Raw genomic sequence first — 22205 nt, 5'->3', positions numbered from 1 at the left:
GATAATAGTTATTTGAGCGTAACTCGAATATTGGCCGATATATGCACCATAAAGTCACCTCGAAGTTTAAAAACTATTATTTAAGGTATATGGGGGCTCAGGGAAGCATTATTCCGATTCAATTCACTTTTGATACACATAATTTCCATTGGCAGGAAAGGATTATGTTTGGATTTCAGTAGTATGTCTCACACTTTGACCGATATTTTCGATTAAAAGTCAACGATAGATAATGAGGTCCACATATTCGGTACTTCGGGGCTGGAACAGTTATGCTTGGATTTGAACAATTTTTGCTCACGCTTTAGAGGAATTATTAATGCAAATTTTTAACCCGTTATATTATAATATATCACCACAAAGTGGGCGGTGTCATGCCGGTCGTCCAAGGCCCTCTTATGCCATCTTGGAGGTAAAATTTAATGTTTTTGGAGCAATTAGTTTTTTTTTATTGCTCATTTAGTAGTTTTGAATCGTATCGTTATACGAGGAGTGAGTGGGGTCATCTTCTCCATTTTCACACCGTCGGTAGGAGTTCTTATAATATTTGTGCTGATTTGGTTTCCATAGCCTTAGTAGTTTAGAAGATATGTAAATTAAACTTATATCTTAACGGACGGACAGACAGACAATTCAACTTTTCTCATCATCCAGATCTAAATGATATTATATGTTATATGTATATAACAATATATCTATCTCGCTAGTTTGAGATGATGCGTACAACCGTTTGGTTAACAAAACTATAATAAATACTTTTTAGCAACAGGTTGCAAGAGTATAAAACCATTAAAACTAAGAAAATCTGAAGGGATTTTTCTTAACTCTACTTTACAAAAACTATATAGTTTTGCAAGCGATCACCTAGCGAGAGGAAATATGCAATAAAAACGTTATATATTTCTGCGTCGGCTGCGATGCTACATATATAAATGAACACAACTGCATGCATTTAAGTTGCTTTAAACCCAATAGTAAATCGCGTTGGCTTCACAACATACAAATGTATTTTGAAAGAAATAAAAATGAGCGAACTATTGTTGTTCTACACGGCTGACGCAGCATCGTCTCCGTAAACTTCACACATTTCATTGGTGGCTTGCGTGGCATTCTTCCCTTTCTGTTCTAAATAACACGAATTTCTTCATTATTTTCACTCATTTTTGAGGAGCTGCAACAGCTTTTTTTCAACTTCCTGAATATATTTTTTTAATTAAAATTTCACCTTTCCCCTCACTATATGGTTGTGAGTGATGATACATATGTGACAATGTGATTGATAGTACTGGAGATATACGACTGCAACGACATCTATTCACAAAATACGAAAGGACGCTAAACACGCAAGAGTATAAATGTATACCCTGACAAACAGAGCAAATTAAGTTATACACTTTGATCGGTCCCCTAAATGCGGACAAAATAATAAACGTCATGCTTCATAACGAGGAAAACTGGAAGAACGTGAAGAATTACATAGAAAATGTTCTAAGGATAAAAAAAACGGGAGCTGAGAGAAACGTGGAATGCCATCCTAAAGAAAGAGTTCCAAAAGTAGGCTCCTTAGAGGAGGTTTTTAGTGCAAGTGGCTCATGCCATTCATAAAAGTTAAACAAAAATCCATAAGGCTTGGCTAATAATTTATACAAGAAGTACACTGTAACTTTTTAAACATATTTATAAACAAAAACGAGATCGACTACTAAATATAGCTGGAATTAAGATAGGTTAACGATTATATCTGAAGTCTGGCTTCATATTGTCGAAATCTTTGAAAGGCTAGGACTGCACTAACTTCGGCTATGTTCCTTTCAACTAAACAGTAGCGCCTGAGTATCTTTTTAAACAAGGTAGAAGAAATGTGAAAATATAGATTAGAATGCATAGTTTAACTTAAGCTGCCATCTCTAATCGCAGAAGCATACTTGAACTTATAAATTTGAAGTATTTCTAGCGAGCTTCTGAGATCGCAAAATATAGTGAGAAAATAGAGTTCAATGCTATAACTTTTTTCTCCATGGATCCTTATTATTAACTTAAAGTATTAAAACTATTTTGCTTTGTGAATTAAGAACCATTTGAGACCAATATTAAAAGTGTAAACGGAGCATTATGATATCTATGTATGTACATTAGATGTTCTACGTTATATGGAGATTTTTGAAATAGTGTTTTAAGTTAACAGAATGGGCTAATTTCTTCCCTTTTATGTAAAAAGATTTAAAAAAGATTTGGGGACCATCGGATGATGGGAAGACGGCGCGGAAATGTTTTAAAATTAAAAATTTGCCTTCCTATAGGAAAAAACAAGTTTTATGTATTCAAGTATCAATTTTTCTTTTAGTGTATTTATTAAATGAATACGTATGCTTTAATATGTCTCAACTAGAACGATATAAAGAATAATTTTAATAATATTTTGTTCTTATTTCGAGTGAAAAAACGGTAAATAATATTTTTTTATCGCACCATCGTCGTAACTGTCGATTGCTTTATTTTTGCAACATGAACCAGCAATATCTGCAAAAATAAAAAACGAACGACTGCAGACTTTGGTAACGGTATTTTTGGGCAGCAAAATAAAACAGTAAATGGACTGTGTTCTTTTTTCAATAATTGTCACTCTCGTTTGTTTGGCATTTGAAATCAGATGAGTTAATTTGTGCGAAATTATGATTATTTAATAAATAAAAGAAATGAGTTAATTACCAGCAACTGCGAGTACATTACATATACAAACACGACAACGTTTTAAACTAGTTGTGAATATTGAACTAATTGGAAGAATTTCTCATCAGATAATATATGCTAAACTACCATCGAACAAACAAATACTGCAATTACTATTTTATAACATTAGATTTGTGTATCGGCAATTGAGAGAAAGTGCAAAATTAACAATAAATGCTGTATTAATATTTTGGCAAAAAGCTCGAATTCCAACAAAAGATGTAGCTAGGTGTGTCGATAAATTAGAATCTCTGTACAAATTATGGCAGAAGATTCAAAAAACCGTACCAAATAAGAGATCTGATGCGCAGAAAAAAATTGTTGAAGACTTTTCTGCAGAATTGGATAATTTGTTTGACATTGCTCAAAGAGATGGCTTACAAAACATGCGTATTAGCGAAAACAAGGAATTTTTGATTCTACAAAGGCAAAAAGGTCGCCCTGGTAGCATGGCCGGTGCTGACATGGTATTGCATCGGCGACAAAACAGAGCAGATTACCGCATTGAGAAAGAAATCTCTAGAAAAAGGAAGCATCAACAAATGTCGGAAGCGAATCGTAAGTTTATCAAATGAAATCAATTTTATTTATAGTGGTCATGGTCAATTTTAAAATGATATTGTGTAGTCGAACTCCAAGACGATTTTGGTATGGACTTTGAAGAAGATATTGGTGACAGTGAGTCTGAAGTAGCGGAAACCAATGTGAAAAAATACATAACAAACTGCTTCAACTTGTATTAACAGGGGAAGAAAACATTTTATCACACCGCGATAGCACTTGATAGCGCCAAAGTAAGCGATGGAAAGGCGATGCACATTCTAATGGCGACTGCAGAAGCATTGGGCCATTGCACTAGTGACTTGGTAGTCAATCGTTCTACTCTCCATAGATTGAGGGAAGAGCATCGCATTGACAAAGTATACCATGCTTGAAAATATACGTATAGGTTATTTAAATACTAATAAATACTAATAATATTCTATTCTAGCTAAGTGATACACAAGCAATGGTCGTCCACTGGGATGGTAAAGTATTGCCAGATCTAATTGGAAAAATAAAAGTTGGGCGAATTGCAGTGCTTGTTAGTTATAATGGCGAATCCAAATTTTTTGGCGCTCCAAAACTTATATCTGCCACTGGTGAAAATATATGTAGCTACAGCCGTTTCTGATACACTTAGTAAATGGAATATTTTAGATCGCGTAGAAGGCATGTCTTTCGACACCACGTCCACTAATACTGGTCCAATGAAGGGAGCATGCGCTCAATTGCAACGCATATTAGGAAGAAATTTGTTGACGTTACCATTCCGTCACCGCATTCTAGAAATATACTTGCGTAGTATATTCGACCTGCACTTCAAAGTGACTCAAGCACCAGAAGTCTCAATTTTCGAGAGATTTGCCAAAGCCTGGCCAAATATTGACACTTCATCATTTAAGAGTAGGCTCGGCTGTGAAGATATAAAATCTCATATAAGTGATGGCATCTGCAATGACATCGAACAATTTTGTCATTCGCAATTACAAAAAACTTTTGTTCGTGCTGACTACGAAGAATTTTTACGTCTAGTACTTATATTTCTTGGTGACAATGGTGGTAAATGTAAAACACCCGGAGTTACAAGTCATGCACGTTGGATGTCAAAGGGAATATATTCCTTGAAAATATTCCTTTTTCGTGATCAATTTCACTTGAGTACAAGCTGAATTAAAAGCTTTAAGTCACATTTGCGTTTTTTTAGTGCGTTTTTATATAAAAGCTTGGTACAAATGCTGTAATGCAATTACCTCTCCCTGCATGATTTAAACTTTGTAAAAGAATGCATTAATTATGAAAAAGTGAACCCAAGTATTTCCTCGGAATTGCTGAGAAAAATGCAACAACACATGTGGTATTTGTCAGAGGAAAAAGTCGCAATGGCTTTCTTTGATTTCAATGTTTCTGTAGATGTTAAGAAAAAAATGGTAAAAAAATTTTAAATCAGAAGAGCCAACTAATAAACTACAAAACAATCGCAAAATAAAAAAAATTAAGTGACTTAGGCAATTCGGATTTAAGCGAATTTGTATCCAAAAGAACTTTAACAGTTTTTATGAAGCACAAGTTGTCAACCAACTTTTTGTATTTGGATCCAGAGTCTTGGGAAACAAACGAGGAATTCCAAAATGGTCGCACAATATGCCACAAATTGCTTGTTACTAATAATACAACGGAAAGAGGTATTAAATTTATAAAGGATTTCAATACTATTCTTACAAGTAAAGAAGAAGAAAAACAGTTCCTCCTTCAAGTTGTTGAAGAATACAAAAAAAAAAATAAAATAAAATATAAAAAATCAGAATCAATTTAAGTTTTAATATTTCAAGATATATGAATAAAAATATTTCCTTTAAGTAGTAGTTTTAAGTTAATATAATGCAAAAAATTGGAGAAAAATAATACACTAAAAGAAAGATTGATACTTGAATACATAAAACTTGTTTTTTCCTATAGGAAGGCAATTTTTAATTTTAAAACGTTTCCGCGCCGTCTTCCCATCATCCGATTGTCCCCAAATTTTTTGTTAAACATTTTTACATAAAAAGGAAAAAAAAATAACCCATTCTGTAAACATAGAATACGTTTTGAATTTTAAGGACAGGTCTAATGTACATACAGTCAAAGAAAAAATTCTACATACACCCCCCAACTTTGATTTACCAGAAAATTAGGAGCAATATTTGAAAAAAAAAATTATATCAATTAGTTGAAGGAAAGAAAATATATTAAAAAATAAGCGGGGAAAAGTCTACATACAGCATGGCAACTCTTAACATCAAACAGAAAATTAAGAGGAAAGAAAGCCTAATAACAGTTAGCATTGATCTCCACATTTTAAATTACAAGCAATGAAATTATTTAAGTGGATAAAGCGATAATTATAGCGGAGTTCCTTTTACTTTAGTCACTGAAAATGGATAATCGAAAAGAAATACACGCTTCAGTTAGATATATAGTGGTTAAAAGAAAAAAAATTGTATGGAGAAATTGCTAAGGCGGTGGAACTAAGTAGTGCTACTGTACAAACGATCACTAGAAATTATAATAATAGAAACTTTCTAGACGCGATGTTAGTAGTATTATTAAAGTAGTCAACCAGGATCCAAAAATAAGTGCCCAAAATTAGCGGAACACATCGAAAAATGTTCCAATGTAACTGTTACTTATCGAACAATAGGAAATGTTCTACATGACAATGGATTTCATAGCAAAGTAGCAGGAAGAAAATCACTAATTTCAGCCAAAAATCATAAACTTAGCCTTCAGTTTGCTAAAGCCCATCTAGACAAGGACATATATTTTTGTAAAAGTAAGTATATTTTCAGAAGTGATGGCCGTTCAAAGTTTGGAGAAACCCAAATACTGCACTTGACCCAAGGAATATTGTACGCACAGTTAAACATGGTGGCGGTAACGTTATGGTTTGGGGTGCCATTCCGTGGTCTGGAGTGAGACGTTTGGTTTATATATATATATAAATATGGACCGTTATCAATACAAAATCATATTGGAACCAAATCTGAAGAGATCTGTAGATAACTTGGGTTTAGGAAATCAATGGATTATCTAACAAGATAACGACCCGAGACGAGCTTCTATACTGCGCTCCAAGGCAGCTGAATTCACCCCCACCAGATTTAAACCCAATAGAACACATTTGGGACGTTTTGAAAAATCAATACGAAAATTTGTCATTAGTAGCCGCGAAACATTAAAAACCGCCCTTATTCGTATTGGGGCCGAAATAACACCCAATATAACGGAGAATTTAGTGGCATCAATGCCTCGTCGTCTTCAAGCTGTCATTGATGCCCAAGGTGGACAGACCAAATACTAAAAGATAACAAATTATCAGTTTATTTAAAATTTCTTTTAAGGAATACTAAGTTTTTGTTTCTGTATGTACACTTTTTTCATGAATTTTTAATGTTTTTGTTATTGTTGCCTTTATTATGTAAGTGAATTCCTTTCTTATTTTATAAATAAATAAACTTAAAAGTGCTTTAAATATTGACATAATTTTTTTTTTTCATTTTCTTCGCAAACTCCATTAAACTCATGCATTAAGGGGTGTATGTAGACTTTTTTCCTTGACTGTATATCATGAATTTGATTTGGATCAAACTATTTTTTCAATTCGTGATTACATGCTACTGAATTTAAAAATAGCCAAACTAATTATCTCAAAGTAATAATTACTTCTTAGAGTATTAAAGCTTCACTGTCTCTGCTCTATACTATTAGAATTTATCGGAGCTATTTAATAATGATAAACTTTGAGAAATATTGAAGGAGATCTCGTGTCTACATGCCCACTATTTGTTATTGCCTTAACTATGGGATAGGATGCTCTAGGGAGCATATCGCAACTATTTTAAAGAGATTTTCTTTGTACAAGATGAAGAACTGAAGTTATATAAAAAATTTACAATTTTATAACTACTGTCGAATGCCAAAATATTTAAACTTCTCATTCAACTTGAAATTTTACACAGCTGACTATAGCGATAAGCAAAAACAACCAGATTTACAACGAGCACACTTTTTACAGGTTAAGTTCAACACTTTACGTAAATTTGCACGCACTAAAAGAGTAAGAGAACCGCGAACTGAAAGTTCCAAAACTTATGAAAAACGAGCCGTAAAATTATGCAATCGGCGAAATTATAAAACTCCGAATATCCATTGGGAACACTTAACGAACTACACAAACTCCACAACTGCTGTCCAGTGGATTATCAATTATTGCAGCATTATTTTGATTTTCTCCTTATTGCACACAGTGACCCTGTGTCTTAAATATTCTCGTGCCGATCAAATCAAAACAATCGAGCTACGCTCGCCGATACGAACGCATACGAGAGCAAGCGACAACTGCCGCACACAAGGGCTATTGATTTCGATATTGGCCACAGATTCACTGTCGCCAGCGACAGAGACCCAGCACCAAAAGAATTATTGAGGCGAAACCCAATGCAGCGAACTTGAACAAAAGTTCTAATTTGTGAACTCCCGAAAATGGTTTTCGAAAACACAATGCTTAATGAAAGTGAAGCGGCAGACATAAAACTCGAAACACTAAACAACAACAGCAAAATAATTTAGTTGCCAACATACCTAGTGGTACATTCAAGTGAAAGACATTGTTATTGTGGGGAATATGGAGAATTTTTTTGACACCCATAAAATTGTGGTCGCTGCATGGTAATCGTAGCGGGAGCGGAGCGAGTTCATTGGAATATTGTAAAACGCTCCCATTTCCGCATATAGAGAATGCATGTCTTCATTTTATGAGCGATTCGGAGACTAAAAATAGTTTATTGTATTGAGGGCGACATACACATGTTATATACGTCAGTAAGAACTGCTGCTGGAGCATTAATTTACACACAAATTCTTAAGAATTTGAAAGTTATTACTATTGTTTATGATTATATAAGGTTTGTTTTTAAAAAAAAGTCTATCTAAACGCACGAACAAGGATTTTTGTCTCATCAACAACAGGAATAGTCCTTTACTTGAACGCGTTTTATATTAAATTTACCATGAAGTGTTGAACATGCAGAAGGAAACGTGAAATTTCCATAGAATATTATATATTAAATATAATATATTAATGTAAAAAAAAAAAATTTTCTGAAAAATCTGACTACCCCTAACCCCTTAAGTAACATTAATTAGAAGGGAAGGTACTGTGCCCAAAATGGTGACCATTGAATTTAAACTGCGCGCGTCGAAGGATTTGGAGAATTATTTTTGTTTTTAGGTTGGTAGTACTGTCAGTCACATTTATGTCAAATTTCATGTCAAAATATTCATTAGTATTTGAGATACGTGTCCTTTTGTGAACTGCTAAAAGTGAGTTTTTCGTTTTTTGCGATGTCGAAATTTGTTAAGCAAAGAATTTGCATTAAATTTTGTTTACGGAATCAATTATCTGCTGCGGATACGTTGAAGATGGGGCAGAAAGCCTTTGGTGATGAGGCCATGTCTAAAGAAAAGGATGTTTTGGGCCTCAAGCGCGTCAAATCTCGACTGGTACCGAAAACATTGAATTTTTTGGAAAAAAGGCGTCGCGTTGAAGTGTGTGAAACGATGCTTTCCGACTACCAGGGTGTCATGAAACGCATTATAACTGGCGATGAGACTTGGATCTATGCTTACGACTCCGAAACAACCGATCAGAGCCGAGACCAAAAAAATCGCGCCAAAGTCGCTCAAAAATCAAGGTCATGTTGACTGTTTTCTTCGATTATCGTGGTGTTGTGCATTATGAATTCCTTCCAACAGGTCAAACAGTCAACAAGGAATATTATTTGAACCTTATGCTTCGTTTGCGTAACGCTATCCGTCTAAAAAGGTCGGAATTGTGGAAAGACAATTCTTGGTTTTTGCACCGTCCCATACTACCCTCATATTTCGTGATCATTTCGCCAAAAACTCAACCCATATCGTTCCGCAACCACCGTATTCACCTGATCTGGCGCCGTGCGACTTCTGGCTGTTCACCAAGCTCAATACTTCATACTTTTCCCTTCCTTGTACAGTTTCACAACCATTTTCCGTTCAGAGGAGTTTCTTAGAATGCGCGGTCAATATTTTACTTCTCTGTCTTTTATTTTCGAACACACTCTGGAGTTTTATTTATTTATTTATCATTAATGTACCCACTATATTATTGAAATGTTTTTATTCGATCATCCCTATTATTTTCGACAGCTTAAAACGAAAACGAAATAATTAAAAGAATATATATTAAAAGAAAAATAATTATTATTAAAATTGTAATAATTCAATATTCATATTAAAAATTATTGATTTAATTTAAAAAAATGTTCGACTTCTAAATATATAATTCTTTTAAAACTTTCCATGAAATTTAATAAAATATATTGCAATTGATCAATGCATTAACACTCATTTTGTTTATCATATAATTTATTTATTTAAAATTTTTAGTTTGTATATAAACAAAATACAATTCAATTAATAACTACATTTCATATAAAGTACTTATGTACATATATTACATATAAGCTACCTATGGAAAATGTAACAATTTTAATTCGTATAAAAATATGTATGTATATATATTGTCGCTATAACGTGTTTATATGTACATATATCAATTTGGCAATGATGAGCACAGAGTCGTTGTGAAGTAAAGACAAGTAGTATAAAATCCTAACAATTGAAACATCAAAACATAATTATTTTTGCAACTAAAATGTGTGAGTTAATTACTACAAATATTGAAAATATCGTAAATCTACAACAAATGTTGTAAACCCCTTTTTAATTGAACAATTTCTGTGCATTTGTTTTTTTAATTGTATAAATATCAAATTTGAACAAGTCTTTAACAAAAACGTTTCGTTGGGTATATTCGCACTTAGTGTTAAGGATACTTATTTATTAAGGCATATTCCGTTGTATCGTTAAGACAGCGTATTATATAACGCGCCTACCGCAAGTTGGCGGTCGTCAGTCATTTGAATATTTAGCTGATTAAAGAAACTATGAAAAATTTAATAACGCAATTCTATAATAAACCTAATTTATTTTTTTTTTTATGTTTTATGAGTAACACAAAGGGGGCAATAATTGAAATTGGTTGCTAAAAAAAATGTGAAGTCATTGAAAATGTGATGTTTGTTTATATTTATAAAATAATTTACATCCACTAAACTATTTCAGTGTTCTGCATTCGCTGCTGATGGCTCTTTCTGCCGAAATTTCGTGGAATATTTATAGAAGTCGGACATTTCAAATGGTTTGGTTTCCTCCTGATAGGGTCGGAAAGTGGCCGGCTTTACAACAGTTATATTTTTGGGTGACTCAATTCGTATATCGGTTGGTGCTAGAGTACTGGGAACAGACGCAATACCAGTGATCGTTGTGCCAGTACTTATACCCATAATCTTTTCGCTATCTCTCGGTGGTGGTCGTGGCGGTGGTGGTGGTGTCAGCTGTGTCGGAGTATTAGATGGAGTGACAGGTTTCGGCGGTATATACTTGAACGCCGTTGTAGGGGTTGGCAATTCAATAGTGGTGCTGTTGTTACTACCGTCCAGTGGATATGCAGCTGATATTGAAGGCGACTCCCTACTGTTCAAATAAGAGGTAGACTGACTAAGTTTTGCGTAGCGACCATCATCATCTTGTAGCATTTTAGTTTGCGAATAGGGGTGCTTGTGCGAAGCAGCCGACATAGAGTAATGACGAGGCGCACCCGACATCGATTGAGAAGATAGTTTTGCGCGTTCACGAGAGCCGCTTAAAGCAGCAGTGCTAACGCCAGCGCCAGACGAAACCGGATGCATTTTATTTGCTGGTAGGCGTAAGCTAGTTGTGTTATGAAATGTGTCCTGTCCATGCACATTACTACTAGCTGGTGACTGATGTACTACCGGACCGTCCAAAGAGGATTCCAACCACTGCTTTGGCTTGGGCGGTTTCGATTTTTGCATTTCACTATTATACGACGAAATAGAAATTTCATCTAGGGGTTTAATCAAAGATTTAATAGAAGCTGCTGGCAGGGCGGCAGACGTATTATAATACGCATTACTTGATAGCATATCACTTGATTGCGATTTGACGTCAGCGCTTATTTGAGTTGAATTGTAAGCAATCCCCTTGTGTGGTGGTGTGTGCGGGGACACAGGTGGCAGATTACTTTGCGAACGCCAGCGTAGATTATGCACCGCTGTACTGTCCACATCAACAGAAATGTATGAAGGAGCCAACGAAATAGCGTCTAACTGCCTGCTAGATATCTGTGTTTGAGGATGCGAGTGCAATAAATTGTGCGGTTGCAATTGGTGTAGTGTCAAAAACTGCTGCTGTTGTGGTTGTTGTTGCTGCTGCTGATGCATATATTTCTGTTCGGCCCCTGCTGCAGTTACCATTAACAAATCTTGCTGATAAGAATGACTCTGCTGCAAATATGGGAGCATTTGTGTTGTTGCGACACCATGATGTGTTGGTGATGCTTGTGGCGATACATACTTCTTAATATTCTGACTGGACTTAATGAAACCACCATCGCTATAGTTCTGGTGCGTGGGTGATAAATAGTAACGATCACATTGCACCACAATCGGTTGCTGTTGAGGCGAAATATGTTGCTGTCGTAAAGTGGCAACATTAGCTGAATTGACCGAATATAAGGAAATGCCATCGACTGGATACTGGCGAAGATGCGATTGTGATGGCGACATTTGTTGATGGTATTGTTGCAGTTGCTGCTGTTCGTCGTGCGTCTGATGCTGATGAAACTGTTGTTGCTGATGGTGATAATGTTGATGTTGCATCATAGCAGCATATTGCATCTGATTCTGCAACATTTGATGTTGCATCATTTGCTGTTGTTGTTGTCTTTGCTGCACTTGCAGATAATTGTAATTGCCACTTAACGTTTGTACGGTAGGTGTGGTATTGCCTCTCTTCCTCAATGATTGGGACTTAGTTAGCTGCATTTGTGTTGCGTTGGCATTTAAAGCTGGTGGATTAGATTCACCATTGTTAGTACTACCACCTGGATAGTTGTCGTACTCCGATGAACGATTAGAAATTTCCGACTGTCGATTAGTAGTGTTGTTATTATTGTGATTCAACTGATTTTCCTTGCAGCTACTATCGCCAATTGTCTTTCTCCGCAAGACGGCTGTACTTCCAATGTCACTACTTCCATTTCCACCGTGTTCCTTTTTATACTGCCGCGCCAGCATTGCAAATATTTCATTTACATTCAAATACTCATAGTTTCCATTCAGTATTTGAGTTTCTTGCTTTTGTATTTGTTGTAGCAACCAATTTTTTTCGCTCAATACCCTTTCCAATTCCTGTTTACGTTGTTCTAGTGTTTGCCGCTTCAACTTTAATTCTGCATCATCCATAACCTGTTGATTATTACTCGAATTATCGTCATTGTTATTGTTGTTATTATTATTGGTATTGTTGGCCCTTGTACCACTCCCCCCGCCCTGTGGATTTTCATCATTTGCATTGTTTCTTGTAGTGGCAGCCATATTCGGTATTCTTTCTTCTTGGCGGATTGTCCTCTCATCAAAATTATCTCTAATGATAGATTTTAACGTTCCTACAACAGTCGCGGTCTTTAGGTGCATTTGTGATATCGTTGTTGAGAGTTCCGTTTCTTACTTTGTATATCCCTTAATATCTTTCAGAAATAGAAAGCATTAAAGGCTGGGCAACTTTTGGTTTTAAAGCTCTATAATTCCATAAGCTCCGCATTCCGCTTCTCCTAAAAGAGAACACAAGGGGAGTGGTTCAGCAAAATCTGTTGACACTTTAGATGTTTGGTTTGTTGTTAGTTTATATACAATGTTTTTCTTTAAATATTTTACCACAACCCGTTAAACGTAATTCACTTTTTAACATCATAACCATAATTTCAAATATATAAATACAAACTCATTACACACAATAATTAACTTTAAGCAACGAAAATATTCTGTTTAACAACACAAATGACATTGGTATTTTTCAAGATTGAATATCGCAAAATATGTTCTATTAAAACTTCAGTCGAACTTTGTGATGGTTTTACAAACTTAATTTATGAAACATGTTTAGGAGCTTCTCCAAAAAGAAGGAAATAATTCTCGCCTCATAACTTAATTCATGTGTCTACAGAGATTAGAGCATTAATTCAGACGTACATATACGAAAAAAGTTCCAAATCAATAGAAGACCAATTGACAAAACTAATCTAAATAACGCCACTAAAGTGCTAAAAGAAAAATTTATAGATTTCAAAAAAAATCGATTTCTAAATATGTTGACAGCTTAAATTATAGAAACAATGAAGACCATAAGGTATGGAACAAGATATCTAAAACGACCTTAAAAAGAAATGAACTAATTAAATTGGAAAGAACTTTCACTGCTTTTGGTAACAGTGATAACAACAATGATGCTGATAGTTTAGAATTTTTTTACGCCCATGAAAATTGTTTGAAAAAATATTTTTGAGTAGAGTATTGCCAATACTAGAAGAGAATAAGTTGGTCCCAGAACATCAATCAATAGAGCTTTGGGCTAAATTCAAAATTTAAAAAAAAATGTTAACATTTTTCTTCATTTTTTCTATATTTTTTTTTTTTAACTTACTTTTTAACGACACCATATATGTTTTTTCATTAAAATCAGTAAAACTTCTGCAATGTAATCTGTGCCATTTATGTGTCCACGCAAAATCAACTCTGGTACAATAACTCAAAATTAAATACAACTTATTTTATTTAAATTAACTTTCAATCAAAAATGTATACGAAATGAAATGTTAAGCCATTCATGGGTCCATGGCTGTATACCTAGTATCTATACATATAAATGTATTTATGTACAAACATATGCAATTATATCTATACATTGTATTCTTTATTCCAATATGAGAAATACATTATCTAAACTATTTTCCAACCATATTTAGAAACTTGAGTGTGCACATAATCACATATCGGAGTTATTTACATGTACATATGTATGTATGTATGGACATATTTACGGAAAGAATATAATATATTATACCCTTAGAATTAATGTAGAAACCCACTTTATCAAAAATAATAATATCGCTTGACGTTCGGAGTGCACACCCCAAACTTTAAACGCGCTTTTCTCAAACACACACTTTTTTAAACTGGCGGACATGATTGCGGTTGGTGGTACCGTTCCCGCGACAGTCGGGTCTACGAAAACCGGAACGGACCCGGATTTTTATCCGGCGAAGGACTGTCAACTCGGCAGAATTCTGCCGTTACAACAACAAAAACAAGGGCTAGCGTCTCTGCTAGATTCATTACTTTTTTATAATTTGTTAACAATGTTATGACAAAATTTATGTAAAAAAACATGGGGGAAGATTAAAATATTAATTACTTTTTAGGGACGAAAGCCATTCACGTGGTTTTTAAGAATAAATTGGGTTTTTGTGTTTCAGATGTTCCAAACATGAGAAATCGTGTCCGCTAGTGAAAAAACGCATCTCATCGAAAAATTCCCAAAAAAAATATTTCTTTATACACTCCACGATATACCTCATGATATGTTAAAAAAAAATTCTATTGTAGAATAAAAGTTTCTACGAAAACAATGCCAAAAAACAGGCCAGATTACGATAAACTATAACTAATAGTAAGATAAACTATAACTAATAGTAAACGCTGGCAGTTTGCAGCGAGTTATAAAGTTGTAAACAAACAGGTAGGTTAAGTCTGGATTGAAAGGCGTGAAAATTTGCAGTTAATCGTTTATTCCTGTTGATTTTAAAATTACTCTCGATGAAATAAATTTCAATTCAAGAAATTCCATTCAATTCTGTTTGTAAAATAAATTTCAAACTTTGAAAAATTTATTTCGGCAGATATTAGTGTCGAAAAATTCAAAATGTGACAAAACAAAAATATATCAAAAGGATCAATTTAATTAAATTTGGGTCAACACCACTACCACTAAGATGATCATCGCGGTACATAATATGAATTTAGTCTTTTGGAATTGTTAATAATCTTTGATATTTAATTTCCAAACTTACTTTACCTAATTTTATTTGGATAAATGTATTCTTTAGGTCCCCAAAGAAAAAAAAATCAAATTATATTTTTTTTCGTCTTATTTTGACGCGAATATTACAAATCCGTGAGCAAAAACTAAATATTTTAATTAATATCTATTCTTTTAATATTTCAAAAAAATTCTTAATTCACTCGCGTCCAACTTCTTTCAGCATGCAAGTGAACAATGATACTGTTGGATAGATCAGTTTCCGATAACGAATTTGTAATGTTTGAGCCAAAATTAGGCGACATAAAAACATCATTTGTTGGCCTCCTTCATGGGTCGACTTAAACTATACATTTACCTTTATTTGTTCAAAATAAGGGCCTTGACTTAGCAGTATATAATATTTATGTGTCTTGCAAATACTTCGAATTGCGTAAAACCCATACTTACCTTATGTTAGAAATCTCGTTGAACGTTGAATAAAATCTTTACACAATAAAGGAGAATTCTTAGTTTAAATTGCATCTTCCTTGGCTATAGACGGATGGGGCGAAATGAAATGTGACTAAGCTCGAATTTGGTACTTGTGTTCAATGTACGAAGAAAACCCAAATAAGGTAAACTAATGATTACTAACTCGCATAACAACAAACATACATATAAATCAGTGCACTAACATCATTTGAAATCTAAAAAGAAAAAAAAAGTTACAGAAACAATGTACATACAAATGTAACATATCTATTTTATTAAAACGGCATTATATTGATAATTTATCTTTGACAAATTGTTATTCCATTTAGCATCAAGCACCTTTAGCAGCTGCTTCTATACGAGTTTTTTTCATTTTTTGCCTTTGCATTGACAACGCTGGCTATAAAACTTTGTTTGCACTTCACTTTATCAATTCGAGTTTCTTGTAATTTAATAGTCAATTAAAATATATTTTTGTTTAATTTGATTTAAAGTGCCACATTAACCTAATTTAAAAGATTTTAAATTATTTGCGGGCAATCTTATTTAATAAAACTAATTTGAAGTCAATACGAGTATAAGAGAAATTGAAGAAGCGGAAAAACTGGAAATTCCCTCATAAGAAATGAGAAAAAGATAGAGAAGCTAACGATGTTGCCACATAATTTTATATGTACATCAATATCTGTTAGCTATTAAAGTTAGGGATAGCTGTACAAATATTAGAAAAATCACGCACATAACGATTGCCCTATTCTTTATCTTTTTGAAAAGCATATGATATTTAAACACATAGGGGACTGTTACATGTTCAACACATATATCGAGATCAATGAATCATCAAAAATGAGTAATAAAGCCGTTCCGGAACGGACCGGGATTTTTATCCAAATTACTTCAGAAATGTTTACTGCCTCTACATCAACAACAACGTACAAAATTCAACAACTAGTATGAACCGTAAAGCACAGAAAGGCAAAATTTCGATTTGAATTGAACGGATATGAGAATAGAATTGAATTAATGATAAATATGCAGAATTAACTAGACAGGTATATTCCTAATTTCAGAATGTTCGATTGGCGAGTTTGTGTGTTAAGAGCAAATGAGGTATTAATAGAATTTGTTAATTTATCAAGAATATCAAATCGAGATTGGCATTTAAGCTTCATGAAAGCAGGATGTCTTTCAATCGGTACGAAATCAATTCGCCATAGATAACTTACAAGTACCTTTAATGCATCATATATTATGATTCAATTCAACATTGTTTAAATAATTTTAATTTATTTCTTTTCAATTTAACTTTATTTTTATTTCTTAAATGCGAAATTCTGCCAGACATGTATGTCTTATGTATCTACTTTAAAGAATGAACGGTTGACACATTTCTCAACTCATTATTATTATATAAATGTACTTATAATCTTATAATTCATAGTAGCGTTTATAATATTGTTTATTTTTAATCGCATTTATTTTGAATCTAATTATTCTAAGGTAAGACAGTGATTAGTAAGAGTCCAAACGCTGTATAATAAGAATACCTGCAACCCTGATGTAACGTCATCCCAAAACTTTGTTATGGACATATCGATGGAATTATTTGCACGCGTGTTAAATCCCTTCACTTAAACGGTGGGTCTTTGGAAAAAAATATGTAATATAAAGTTAAGTAAAAATAGTTTGTTAAAAAAAGAATTTATAAATGTCGTTACAGATAATTGGAGCATTCCCACTCCTACGCTCCGCTTCAGTGAAATTGTGGAAAAGTCATCCCCATTACTTGATATCCAAAACCAAATATTGTATTAGCGGCAGCATATTAAATTTTGCCAACAAAGCTCCATTTAGTGTCCAAAACAACATTGTAAATTCGATTAACAATATTAGCATAAAACCTGACACAACTATACTTAATTCAAAAGACTCAGCTGCAAATTGTAATTGGGGCACGAAGAAAAGCAAACGAAAAGTAAGGTTACGCTTTACAGACATGAGTAATCCAGAGATAGAAGCAAAATTAGCACCATTGCGTGCTGCTGTGCTGGAGCAAGGAAATTTAGTTCGCGAACTAAAAGTGAAAGGTGCGCCTGAGATAGACGTAAAACGGGCAGTGGCTGAATTAAAAGCCCGTAAAAAGGTATTGGAGGACCGTGAGCTAGAACTAACTCCAAGTGTCGTAACTTTCGATCGATCGAAAATGGAAGACTTGCTAAAACGTCGTTTCTTTTATGATCAAAGTTTTGCAATTTACGGTGGTATAACAGGCCAATATGACTTTGGTCCAATGGGTTGTGCACTAAAGTCAAACATCATCTCACTGTGGCGTCAATTTTTCGTCTTGGAAGAGCAAATGCTTGAAGTAGATTGCTCAATATTAACACCAGAACCAGTACTGAAAGCTTCTGGACATGTCGATCGTTTTGCGGATTTGATGGTGAAAGATGTCAAGACTGGTGAGTGTTTCCGGCTTGATCATTTGATAAAGAATGCTTTGGAAAAATTATCAAAGGAGAAATCTGCAACTCCAGAAGTAAAAGCCGAATGTGAAGACATTGTTATTAAACTTGATGGCATGAATAAACAAGAGATGTCTGATGTACTTGCAAAGTATAGTATAAAGTCACCTTTAACTGGTAATGATTTGACTGAACCGATTGAATTTAACTTAATGTTCGCTACTCAAATTGGGCCTACTGGTTTAGTAAAAGGCTTCTTACGACCAGAAACAGCGCAAGGTATTTTCGTAAATTTCAAGCGATTACTTGAATTTAACCAAGGAAAATTGCCTTTCGCCGTGGCTCAAATTGGTAATTCATTCCGCAACGAAATTTCTCCCCGCTCTGGACTTATTCGTGTTCGGGAATTTACAATGGCGGAAATTGAACATTTTTGTGATCCATCCCATAAGAATCATCCAAAATTTGAAAGTATTGCCGATACTCGTTTGACACTTTATTCTGCATGCAATCAAATGGATGGCAAATCAGCTCAACAAATATCAATTGGGGAAGCTGTAAGAAACAATTTGGTCGCAAATGAAACACTAGGTTACTACATGACAAGAATTCACCAATTCCTTATGGCAATAGGTATAAAACCAGAATGTCTTCGTTTCCGTCAGCATATGAACAATGAAATGGCCCATTATGCTTGTGACTGTTGGGATGCAGAATGCCTTACCAGCTATGGCTGGGTAGAATGCGTTGGCTGTGCTGATAGGTCCGCTTATGACTTAGGTCAGCACACTCAAGCTACTGGGGTAAAACTAGTGGCTGAAAAGCGTTTACCTGAACCTAAAACCATTCAAATCGCCGAAATTGTGCCGAACAAACAAACGTTAGGAAAAACTTTTAAAAAAGATGCTAAATCAATTACAGATGCATTATCTAAACTTTCCTTGAGTGATGTGAATGAAGTAGAACAAAATTTGAAAGATAAAGAAGAATACGTTCTCTCTCTATATAATGGTAGTGAATTCAAATTGACTCCTGATACTATATCCGTCAAGCACAGCACTAAAACGGTTCACGTAGAGGAAATTACACCAAGTGTGATTGAGCCATCTTTCGGAATAGGTCGTATTATGTACGCATTGCTTGAACAAAATTTCCAATGTCGTGAAGGTGATGAACAGCGTTGTTACTTCACACTACCATCTGTGGTTGCACCATTAAAATGCTCAATATTGCCATTGTCAAATAACACCGAATTTAATCCATTCATACGTCAGTTGTCCCTTGCGCTAACCAAGGCAGAGCTTTCACATAAAGTGGATGACTCAAGCGGATCTATTGGTCGTCGCTACGCGCGAACTGATGAAATTGCCATACCATTTGGCATTACCATTGACTTTGATACACTAAAGGAACCACATAGTGTAACTTTAAGAGATCGCGATTCTCTTAAACAGGTGCGAATTGGCATCAATGAAGTTACAGAGGTGGTAAAGGACCTGTGTACTGGAAAAGTACATTGGTCTCAAGTTATTGAAAAATACCCCGTATTTGAACAGCAGGAGGCTACTAAGTGAAAAACGTGCATTTCAAATATAATTATTTAAACTTTTATAAAATATTCGATTTTTGTAATTTTAGAATTTTTCGTTAAACGGTATTTAAATCAAGCTAAAAGCATAAACAAAAATTTAAAAGCCTTTTAATACATCTATATAGTTTGGTGAATTTAATTAATTAATAATGTTTAAAAAAGTTTTTCTTAAGTATCTTATACACAGTAAGAATTTTCTTCTAATATACATATATTGACCTCTTACTTTAAAGGCCGTTCTCTTAATATCTGGCTTGCAGCTATCTTGTTAGTACACATAAAACTTTAGCTTCGCTTTGCGTCAGACATTTGTTTTAACAGAGAATTAGGCGTATGCTTTTGGAAATGCGTTCACATAAAAAATGTATGCCAAATTAAATTTTAAGTCCTCGTCAATGACAACAATGAGCGCGACAGACTGCAAACGAAATCCGTCTAATTTTAAAATGCACAAGTTCTTATGGACAGACCTATTTTGACAGCTGCACGACTGCAGACCGACAGTTGCCGCTCTCGCTAACTTCAATATATTTTATATTTGCCAACGATAGAGTGGTGATGCCACCAATATGTAAAATGTAAAATTATTCAGAGCTCTAACAAACCAGACGTTATTTTAGAAATAAAAGCATAAAACAGCTCTGTGACATCATTTATAATAACAATTGATAAATTAAAACGAATAAATTTACCTATTTTCTTATTTTTTTCATAAAATATTCCACTTTGAACAAAATATTAAAATTACATTGAAGTGCAAGGTATTAGTATGGCCACAACGAAATTGTGTACAAGCAAAATGGAGAGTTGTGTTGTATTGTGTACATGCCGGCCATTGTTAGGGTGTTGCTGCTTTCTCACAAATGTCCATGTAGAAGGATTCACAACGCCATTTTCAGTTCATTGTCGTACTGCTGGAGTCTGTCGCGCTCATTCACTCTTATAGATGCCAAAGATACCTTCTTTGCCCAACCTGACATTAAAGTCGCCAAGCACGATTTTGACATCGTGGGGGGGGGAACAGCTCTCATAAGTGCGCTCCAAGCACTCATAAAAGACATCTTCCTTCTCTTCCGTCGGGGCGTGGGCGCAAATCAGCTATATGTTGAAGAACCTCGCTTTGATGCGTATTTTGGCTAGACGTTCATTCACCGGAGTGAATGGTAGTACTCGGCTACGGAGTCTCTCTCCCACCATTAATCCCATATCAAACTTGGGCTCCTTTATGTGGGCACTACAGTAAATGCCACAAGGACCTACTTGTCTCTGTTCTTGTCCTGTCCATAACATTTCTTGGACGGCGGTGATGTCAATCTTTATTTTCACGAGGACATCAACCAGCTGGACAGCGGCACCTTCCAATTAAGGGACCACACATTCTAGGTTTATGCCCTCAAAAGGGGGGTCTCTCATCCGAGGCTTGTTATAACTATTCACTGCGAGTGTTTTATTACGTGGCGGGTCCCAAACCCAGCACACCACCCTATGAAGGGTACATTTACAAACAAAAAAACCGGATGCGGGATTGAACAAATAAACCACTACATAAAGAGTGGCAAACTAAAAAGGTATAACAGATCTGGGAGGCCAAACAAATTTTTAGGACGGGAGGAGCGATGTATTGTTGGGGCATTGACTCAAGAACCATAATTTTCAGCAGTAAAATTAAATGAAAAAAAATTCAGGAACAACTTGGAAAAACATTTAGTCCGAAATACCATACATAAAGCCGGTTACCATGGTCGTGTATCTCGACGCAAGCCTCATATTTTTCACCAGAAGAAGAGGATGGATTTCGTTAAAACCCACCTAACCAATCTTGAACCTTATGGAAAAATGTCATATTCAGCGATGAATCGAAATTCAACGTAATTTAGTTTTTAAAGATGAGAAAATCATATGTTTGTTTTTTGAACCTTTAAAAGATAATTTACTTTTCAGCGTAATTAAATTAGGATTAAAAGAAAAGCAATGACAGTTTTTTCAGCAATGCAATGATCCTAAGCACACTGCATATTTGGTGCAAGAAAGGATAATTTATAACAGCAAGCAAAATAAAAACACTACCACAATCGCCGGATCTTAATCCGATAGAGCATATTTGGTACTTATATCCAATTCCAATCCGTTTACAATCAGTCGCAAAAGCCAAGGGAGTTCCAACAAATTATTAAGCTTCTTAAAATTGTATTTTTCACCTTTTTATTACAATTTTCCTATCCTGTTCCTACTTAGTATATGAATTTGTTATTTTTAGTTTTTGTATATATCAAATAAACTTTATTTGAACAGAGATTAATAGCTAACTCAAAAGTTAAATTGATTCAAATCCAAGGTGAGCTAAAACTAATTGACTCACTGTACAAATA

At 34.4% G+C, this 22205-nt stretch overlaps 2 protein-coding genes across 4 annotated transcripts; one reads left to right on the top strand and one right to left on the bottom strand.

The window, feature by feature from the left end:
* Positions 1-9779: 9779 nt before the first annotated feature.
* LOC108968992 (bromodomain-containing protein DDB_G0280777) lies at positions 9780-16312 on the bottom strand. Its single transcript, XM_018933421.1, has 3 exons — positions 16123-16312; positions 15760-15998; positions 9780-13045 (listed from the first exon to the last, which is right to left on the bottom strand). Exon 3 carries the CDS (start codon positions 12906-12908, stop codon positions 10470-10472), a length of 2439 nt encoding a protein of 812 aa, XP_018788966.1. The 5' UTR covers positions 12909-13045; positions 15760-15998; positions 16123-16312; the 3' UTR covers positions 9780-10469.
* On the top strand, positions 15858-19932 carry LOC108968993 (glycine--tRNA ligase). Of its 3 annotated transcripts, XR_001993368.1 has the most exons (3): positions 15858-15926; positions 17284-17421; positions 17504-17573. XR_001993368.1 is itself a non-coding variant. In XM_018933423.1 (2 exons), exon 2 carries the CDS (start codon positions 17492-17494, stop codon positions 19817-19819), a length of 2328 nt encoding a protein of 775 aa, XP_018788968.1. In that variant the 5' UTR covers positions 17284-17421; positions 17483-17491; the 3' UTR covers positions 19820-19932. The 3 variants fall into 3 exon arrangements, 2 of the variants coding, with proteins under 2 accessions (XP_018788968.1, XP_018788969.1); XM_018933423.1 differs by lacking the exon at positions 15858-15926 and having other exon boundaries at positions 17483-19932; XM_018933424.1 differs by lacking the exon at positions 15858-15926 and having other exon boundaries at positions 17469-19932.
* Positions 19933-22205: the final 2273 nt, after the last annotated feature.

This window comes from Bactrocera latifrons, unplaced genomic scaffold (assembly GCF_001853355.1).
Source record: "Bactrocera latifrons isolate USDA-ARS-PBARC rearing strain unplaced genomic scaffold, ASM185335v1 scaffold_236, whole genome shotgun sequence".
Classification (NCBI taxonomy): domain Eukaryota; kingdom Metazoa; phylum Arthropoda; class Insecta; order Diptera; family Tephritidae; genus Bactrocera; species Bactrocera latifrons.
Note: the sequence above shows the minus strand (reverse complement) of the source record. Positions and strands in the feature narration are given on the sequence as shown.